Source organism: Haliotis rufescens, unplaced genomic scaffold (genome assembly GCF_023055435.1).
Source record: "Haliotis rufescens isolate VD_foot unplaced genomic scaffold, xgHalRufe1.0.p SCAF_1, whole genome shotgun sequence".
Classification (NCBI taxonomy): domain Eukaryota; kingdom Metazoa; phylum Mollusca; class Gastropoda; order Lepetellida; family Haliotidae; genus Haliotis; species Haliotis rufescens.
The window spans coordinates 55906301-55915544 of NW_025963779.1; the positions used below are offsets into that span (position 1 = coordinate 55906301).

Below are 9244 nucleotides of genomic sequence, written 5' to 3' on the forward strand. Positions count from 1 at the left end.
GCAGGTAATATTTCATATACGTAATAAATCATTCTCGAAAAGTACTTGGGATGTCGCGATCCCCAGCGAGGTAGCCTAGCTTTGGTTGCTGGTGGCTTATAACCCGTGTTTTTAACAGTTTGAAATAATATTGTATCATAACATATGTTTGACAAATTTGTTTTCAAACATAACCTTGTATTCATGACTCAAATGTATATAAATATATATATATATATATATATATATATATATATATATATATATATATATATATATCAACATGTTCTCGTCGTTATATGGCTTTATGTCGATGCGACGTTAAATCTTAACTCAATTACTCGAAAAGTACTTTTTATGGACATAATTGATAACTTTACAAGTGACCCAACCTTTAATTCAAGCTGAAATGAGGCGTTCCGTTAATCAAGATGTCTAGACCTAACTTAAGTACCGCCGTTGCGGACCGGTATCCTCGTCCGATCGGACGCAGTAGACTTGCTCCCTGAGAGAGGTATGCAAGTCCTGTACTTTAATACTTTGCATATTTCGGTCATTTATGGGAGGTGGAGTAGCCTTGTGGTTAAAGCGTTCGTTCGCTAGTTGGCCCGGGTTCGAATCCCTGCATGGGTACCTACATTTCTGGTGTCCCTCGCCGTGATATTGCTGGAATATTGCTCAAATCGGCGTAAAACCCATCTCACTCACCCACCTTTTTGTCATATAACATAGTGTCATAGTGTCAAATTAATCATAACATTATGAAATGCAAAAAAGAATTGTTTGGTTTCTCTTTATCATATCGTCTTATTTAGAAGCCCAAACTGAAAACAAGATTAAAACACACATGTTTTTCCAAGATTAAAATATGCTAGTGTTTAATTGGGATGATCATATCACCATAAATGCATAAAGGCTTATTACAACTTGTTTTTAAATTTTCATTCAAAATTTGAAATTTTAATTTTGACAAAACAATTTTTGATGTGAAGACGTTTTGATGATATATGCCTGTAATATAATGTCATGAACTGATCCTTTTTATAAAATAAATGTTAAACGTCAATAGCCATTCTCCTTTAGCCTTGGAAACATATTCCACTGGTCGTAAAAGGCAAAAATAGCGGTTTCTCTAGCAAAATGTCACCAGCCAATATTTAATTCATCCTCCTTCATACTCCTGTTCCTGTTTCTTTCTTCAGTCGTTCCTGATGATAACAGGTGTGAAACACTTACCACTGATTTTTCGGGATTCAAAGTGGATGCTCAGCCAATCAGAGGTCTGAACACCAGCGACGTTCCAGCTTCTTTCAACAATACCGGTCTCTTCATCATCACCATCCATATAACAGGTGAGTTGATCAAATCGATCACCGAGAAGCTCAGACTTGTTAAGTTGCACAGCGCTGCGCAGAGTTGCGTCCCTTAGGTGAGACATAATCCAAAATCTTCGGTTCGAACGCCTGATTATGTTTCTTGGTTTGTCAGCACCCTACCATTGCTCGTGAGTTTCACCAACGTTGTAAACGTCTGAGACCAGCATTACTTCGGGCTCTCCTTCAATATCAAGCTGGCAAACCAAGAAATAACTAAAAACTGTGTTCAAAGCAGCGTTAAACAAACTTTACTCACCCACTCATGCATGTTGACGTTTCTAAGGAAATAATCCTTCAACGGCATATTTCTTCACATGTAAATAAATTTTAAATCAGAAGATGTTAATTCAGCCCCTCTTGGATTTACAGGGTTGTTAAGTGTGTTATGGTATTTCCTCTTACGTTATTTTAGTAGAAGGGTGTATTTACTTGATCTTGTTCTACAAAAGGAATGCCGTTATTGGGAAAGACGTTGTCCGTTAATTGAGTGAAGCATTATATGTAGGTTCTTGTAAACTGTACGCGTGCGTGTTTGTGTTTGTGTTTGTGTGTGTGTGTGTGTGTGTGTGTGTGTGTGTGTGTGTGTGTGTGTGTGTGTGTGTGTGTGTTTGTGTGGCTGCTTGTACTTGTCCGGACTGATGCCGATTTATAGTGCTGGCCCACTGAGATACAATGCCGCAGTTTAACATGAATAGACTTCGAGCCGACCAGTCCTTGTTTTAGCCCCTTAATGCCGAGCGCCAGACAGGGTAACATCAAGTACCATCTTTTAACGTCTTTTGGTATGACTCGGCCGGGGATCGAACCCCGGACCTTCCGCCCTCCGGGCGGACGCTCTACCATAGTACTCACAATGAAAGTAATTCTCAGGACAGACACAGGTGCTTATTTTACACTAATACATATTTAAAGAACCATATATATTTTCAAATTCTCTGTAATGCAAGGGCACCAAATTTAATAAATTACCATGGACAATTTGTTCCTATAGTTACATAAACAATCATAATCAATTATCCAATAGGAAACTATTCCCTTCAGTCAATAAAAAACGCATCTCAATAAACTATTTTGTATATAAATGTATATTGACATATATTTTCCTTTCATGATTTGTATATTTTTTTATATCTTTGTCACACATTGTGTATTTTTATTTGTGATAAATATAATGGATAATGTTATCGATACGATAACCCAATCCGTACCTAGCAGGAACTACATTTTATCTCCATACATTGATTCAATGTCTTCTTACTCAAAAACTGTTGACTAAAGTTCGCAATAAGTGTAGATGGAGGTATGTGTTGGTGTGATTATGTTTCAAAGATTTCAAAGAGCGTCATGCGACTCTTGCTCAGAAGTTGTTTGATCGGTGGCTGCAGCATTCGGGGCCTCAATGGAGCTTTCAGCGGGTTTTGTGGTGGGCGTGTGAGGGACGTATCCAGGTTTGGCGCGTCTGTGGCAGAAGTGATGTTCGATGCGATTCCCTGTTTTGAATTGTGTCATGTGTTCCCGTGTTTTTTTCGGAGGGGCGGTTGGTTTGCCTTTGCATGCGTTTGTGACGGGTGTGTGACGCGAACACTTGGTATCATCAGTATTTCATAGTGATTCATAAACACGATCATGATATGGTCGGAATCGTACAGTCGATGCTGCTCTTAGCAGATATATCTATATATTGAATATGGAATGGGAATGGGAACACACATTGCTGCAAATCATTTGGCACTATATAACAAAATAGGCGGTTCGACTTAAAGATTGCAGTCATACTTGGCTTCTAAGGTCGATGACACTGAGAGAAATTACGACTCAAACATCGATGCTTGTAAAAATGACATTATATGATAAACTGATTACAAACCTTATAATACTGCCAAATAATCATCACTATAAACTTGTCTTCCCAAGATATTTACGACATGTTATTTCAGGGAATATGTCTAAAAAACTTGATGTTAAATCAGGGAATATGTATAATACCTGAAAATTTAAGGGATTATGTATATTCCCTGAGTGAATCGGACATTAAATATATTCCCTGAAAATTTCAGGGATTATACATATTCCCTGATTATACATATTCCCTGTAACATATACACGCTTGTACATCACCACTTTTGGTCCTGTGTAACTTCTTTGGTTGGTTCCAACTTTTCAGTCCCCAGTTTGATTCCAGTATACTTTGACGTGCAAGTTATTTTCTCCTCTGAAATATTCAGCTGTATTATATTGTACAATATCCAGTCTTCATGTAGCCTTCTTCTTGATTCCTGGTGACAGAGCCAATAAGAAAGGAAGTCGCGCTAAATGCCACTGGGCTTGGGTTCCAGGACTGTCATTAGTTAGGAGATTCAGCTTGGGAGAAATATCTGTAATCTCCGGGAAAACAGGACAACCATTAGCTTGGCGGTTCAGAACAATATCTGTCATCTCACGCACTGATTGCAGAGATTTATTTGTCAGTTGGACAATGCAAGGATTTCACTCCATATCACTGATAATGTAAACAGTCGTTCTGTCTTTGACGGTATTGGGAATTATGCAATCTGTGATGAGATGATATGTCACTGATATTATCTGATGGTAAACTTGTCCTTAGGCTAGTGTCATGTCTGTGATATTCAAGTGATGTGCGGTGTAGGATATATCTGGGAACATTGTGGGATGCCGAAAATACACTACCATCGATTTTATGCTCGTTCCACCAACGTCATGTTAAAGAATACAGTTTATTCCAGTAATACTCAGTTCAGTTTTCTTTACGACACGGTAAGAAACAGTTCGTAATATAACTGGATATTATATTACCCGTCTGGGCAAGGATATAGGTGACATTATTTCCATTTATTCTCACAAAGCTTCATAATGTTTGCGTCATGCTGATTGACTAGTTGGTTTCAATTGTTCCATTGTTTCTTTCTTTGTGAACAGGCTTTTAGCATAGGTCGTCATATCAAGGAGTGTCACAAATACTTGAAGACAACTACTTCTATTGTTCATAGCGTCGTAAATGAATTTTTGTGACATCGTTCCAACAATAGGCTAACTGACAGATATCCCCACTTCAGGAACCCATTTCATTATATTTATCCAGAACAATATAGACTATTGGTAATAATAGAATTAGCTATGAGGAATTACAGATTATCTGTCAGACATTAATTAACTCACGACAGATACTTTATAATTCATTGTAGCGCTTAGATCTATGCTCAAATCATTTTTACAATCCACTTGGATTGAGAACATCTTCTTTTTAAAGAGGAATATAGCAGAATATGTAATTCTTGTAAACTCCCCAGGGAGCTGAGAATGAAAATCGAGTGCGCACTGATCCATTGACCGGGGTAATAATAGCTAGGCGCTATGAGCATCCACTTGGTGAATGGAACTTGGCGCATTATAAATGCGCATTAATTCATCATTTTTAGTTTGTGTCCAAGTGTATTAACATGTTATTCTTTAACTTCTTTTCATGACACCAGTTCAAGTTTCATTTTACATGCCTGCAGGTAATCTGTTCCCTTCTCCAAAGATTTGACATATGTATGAATGAAACTATGGAAAATAATCAGTTTCGTGAATCTTGTACGTTGCTGCCCTTGGTCCACTTTTTTCCTATAGGAAAGGACACAAGGAAGTCCTAATTTAAGTTAATACGACTTTATACATAAATATCCACCTTGGACATTTACTATCCACTGATAATGTTCCTTAATGTGTATACGAAACAGAGCGGAACATATTTTGACACAGATAATACGATGTTATCGATTTTCTGCCAGTTTTGCCAACGTCATTATGTTGGTTAATGGTTACAGTTCATTCTGAAGTTACCATCTTCAGGATTCATTGCACCCGGATTTAGATCATGTATTCAGTGTCAGACAATGGGACGTATATAAAAATGGAAACATGGACTTTTATACGTAATGTTATATTTATCTTTTGTGTATTGATTTGAGAAAATCGATGGCTCTACTGTATTGGTACATTCTCGAGATACACTGCACATTCATGTACATTTGTTCTTGTTACCGCTCTCCAACGAATGGAAATGTGTGTTAACGGATAAAATTATACATGTATGGAACAAAATGTAATCTGTTACATGCATTCCTGCGTTAGTTTTCGTGGTCCAAATGAAGTCATTATTTTCGTCGATATAATCTCATATGTAAATATCATATATATAATATCATTAGTGTCTATCCATAAATCGTGTTCTTTTAGGTGAAGTTGATGTCAGTGATCTCCTGAGTTCTGTCCAACAGAACTGTAGCACCTGCCTCAGAGCATTTGAGGTCCTTGGTTCGAAGCCAAAAAAGGTAATATCAAAATAAGGATATATATTAGGATCATGTCATAGTGGAGTGTCATATATGTGTGTCAAATAATGATAAGTTCTTGAATAACAGTGGTGGTATGGATAAAACAGATCATGTATGGATTTTGTTAACGCATTTTGCATTTATTTGCTTATAATTTAATTTCATAACGTCTCTGACGTAGATGATGTGATATGCACTTGGTCATTTGAGTATTTTCTTTCAGAATATTATCACCGGACCATAATTATTATTGTTGTATTATCAAGGGGATAAATAAATGATGACTATAATGTTGGACTGTCCTATTTTGTCTTATACAGTACGTCCTTGTCGGTAACATTCCCTTGGACCAACTTGATGACATCGTCAGCTCCTTGACCCCCGGTCAGGACGATACTGCTACAACCAAACGTGTTATCGACTTTAACACCTTCGCTAAGGAACATTCCAGAGGCTGCATCGACGTCCACAAACAGCATGCTGAGCACCAACCTGTCCATGTCGACTATAAACCCGTCCATGTCGACTACAAACCAGTCCGTGTCGACTACAAACCCGTCCACGTCGATCACAAACCCGTCAAAATCGACTACCAGCCTGTCAATGTTGAGTATAAGCCTGTTCCTGCTCCAACTCCAAGACCTTCCAATGGTCCCAGCAAGTCTGTCTCTCTTCGTCAGAGCCACGAGCCAAAGACCCCCACCCGCTTCATCCCTGAGGCTCCAGAATCCCCCAAGGTTAATTTCCCCAAGATCGAGCAGAACTTCTACGGCCAAACAGAGCATGACAAGGTTCAGGATGATCATTTCCAGAACATCAACTTCCCCAGTACAAGGAAAAGTCAGACCGGTTATGCTCAGCCAAACTTCAACGGATTTGGAGTTCAGGCAAAGAGCAACAGATTTGATACCAACCATCCAGGATTTGGTCTCAGTCTACATGATAATCCAAGCTCCCGCTATGTTTTCTAATCATACAACAAAAGTTGTTATTTTCATCATTCCCATCATGTGGAATCATTGAGAATTGTGGGCAAGGTTTGTACTACTTCATGCTATTTATTGTAATCATTGTTGTTAATCAATGACACGTGAATAAATTTATAGATAAAAAATTGATAGTTTCTGTTATGCGATGATAATGAAATTACGAACTTAGATGCAGATTACTGCATGATCCCTGATTGGCTCAGAAAGTTAAGCCACATGATCATTCATATCGGCGTAAAACAACCCACTCACGCTTGAGTATCCGAACTAAAGTCCATACGTACCTTTTGGATCTACACGTACAGCAACTCACTCACTAGTACAGTCATGTAACTTTGGAATGTGAAACCATACCAACAGAGGCCTACTCATCTGTCACTGAACGAACGTCATCCAATTAATTCTAGCACTTCCTTTGCCAATTTGTTACACTATACAAATTTAGGAAACTGTAGAAGGTCAGTGAAAGGCGGCTATGTGCCAGACAGAGAACTAGGATGTAGGCTAAACAATCCCTGTGGGTGTTTTACATATCCAATCCTGACACAGACATCAACTACCAATACCCCGTGGGCATCCAGTGTCAGGTTCTGGTAAAGCATTGAAGGGCTGATTAGCTGATGAGGTACATAGAGAAGTGAGGACATGGTTTAAATGCCGCTTACTGTCGCAGTTCTTCAGACCGGATTGAAGCGCCCAAGACCACTAGGCCAACCATGCAACTGCCTTGAAAGATAAGCATTAGTTGTGTCCCCACTGTACATTCACAGTATTAACGTCATATAAGTAAAGAAGCCTTGGAGTAGCCTAGTGGTTAAAACCTTCGTCGTCACACCGAAGATCCGGGTTCGAATCTCCACATGTGTACAATGTGTGAAATCCATTTGTGGTGTTCCCTCCGTGACGCTGCTGGAATATTGCTAAAAGCGGTGTAAAACCCTAGTTTATTCACTCACCTTTATAAGTAAAAAATATATGTAAAATATATAAAACTCTTTTTACATCCATAATGAAATCTCTTTGAGATTTGCGTCACGACCCCTTATAATTACAACCATTTATAAAGATAATCATAACTGTTCTTTGTTGTTTCAGCACCTTGACTGTTAGATTCGTACCCGCTCCAGTTATCCTCCAGTCTAAATATTATGTAGTATGTTTAAGTATTTCTCATAATGTAAAGAGAGCAATGACGTGAATACATTTATGTATAAGGTGCCATCTTCTCCCTTCTAAATCAAACATGGTACATACTAGCTACTGGTGCTGATATAAAGAAATAACGTTCAGTGTTGATTTAGACAGATAATGGTCTCTATTGACAATCTTTCATCAAAGGAACGAATGGAAATCATTACACCATATGAATATGTATCAAAGTGCAAAACCATGCTTTAATCTAGCAGTTTTATTGTTATACCCATTTCCCTGTAAGATTGTCGTGACAGAAATGCATACTAGCATGTATCAACGTGAAGGACCATACCTATCTAGCGGTATCTCATTCTGGTGCACTGTCCTAGTATGGGGATTTCTCTTGGCTGTAATCTGCAATACAGCCAACATCACAAGAAAGCAATTTTCTAAAGATGTCGAAGATAATAAGATGTTGTTCCAATATCATACAACAATGAAGATCATCGTGATATGAAACCTTTGTAAAGCTAACAGGTTCTGGCACATTACCCTGATAATTGATAAGAATAATGACTTTTCCCCACAATGTTGCACAGTTCGAAGGTTTTTTTTGTCCACTATTCACACACAGTGTAACGAAAGAATGACGATCGTTCACATTGACAAAACAATGCAATGCTCCTGAATGTCCAACAAATATGTTGGTGACATTGTGTCCTTCAATCTTCGAGCAAGGCCTTGTCCGACTCCTAGTGTTGCATATTTTGAGATTCCACGATGGCATCACTTGCAATGTAATTATTAACTCAAACCTTTACTCACTCGCTACAAGGTTCAATTTTCAAAAAGTGATCTGATAGCTGTGTTGAGGAAGTTCATATAATCTTCAGCACAAACAGTACAGGATCAGCTTACACGAATACAGGCAATGATATGAGGGGGAAATAATGTGCACGTGTGACCCACAAGGAGATAAGGGACCTACCTTATTGGTGCGAGGATACAAGTGTGCTGTGACGTCATATAGAAAGACGTTTAGCGTCAACTTACTCATGTAACAATTGCTATTTGTGCGGATTGTACAAACATATCCTATTTCTCTCTCGTTCGTTCGTAATGTAATAAAACCATTTCAAAACGTTTGACCATACATGTGTACATTCAAGTAAGCAAGTATCATGGATAAAAACTGCAACCATTACATAAACAGATATAAGCCTGAACATTGGACTTTACATATACAAATATAAATTGAAGCTTGAGAATTGTATATTTATTGTCCTAAGATACTAGTTTTAAAATATTTCAAGAAGTCAAAATGTAATTTTTCACTCATAATGTCCCTTATGTCATGGTTAGTTAAATTTATGCATTTTAGAACTGATTTTGTTCCCTCAGCTTAACCTGTAGTTAGCAGGATTAGAAT

At 38.0% G+C, this 9244-nt stretch overlaps 1 protein-coding gene across 1 annotated transcript; it reads left to right on the forward strand.

The window, feature by feature from the left end:
• The first annotated feature begins 410 nt into the window (after positions 1 to 410).
• LOC124131485 lies at positions 411 to 6737 on the forward strand. Its single transcript, XM_048380710.1, has 4 exons — positions 411 to 471; positions 1182 to 1331; positions 5595 to 5689; positions 6013 to 6737. Exons 1-4 carry the CDS (start codon positions 411 to 413, stop codon positions 6661 to 6663), a joined length of 957 nt encoding a protein of 318 aa, XP_048236667.1. The 3' UTR covers positions 6664 to 6737.
• The last annotated feature ends 2507 nt before the right edge of the window (positions 6738 to 9244 follow it).

What these genes read in the sequence shown, in the direction of transcription:
- LOC124131485 (XM_048380710.1), top strand. Translation starts at nt 411, where the DNA reads ATGTCTAGACCTAACTTAAGTACCGCCGTTGCGGACCGGTATCCTCGT. An exon ending in TCCTCGTCCGATCGGACGCA is followed by an intron (nt 472 to 1,181) that starts GTAGACTTGCTC and finishes TTCTTTCTTCAG; the next exon opens with TCGTTCCTGATGATAACAGG. An exon ending in TTGGTTCGAAGCCAAAAAAG is followed by an intron (nt 5,690 to 6,012) that starts GTAATATCAAAA and finishes TGTCTTATACAG; the next exon opens with TACGTCCTTGTCGGTAACAT.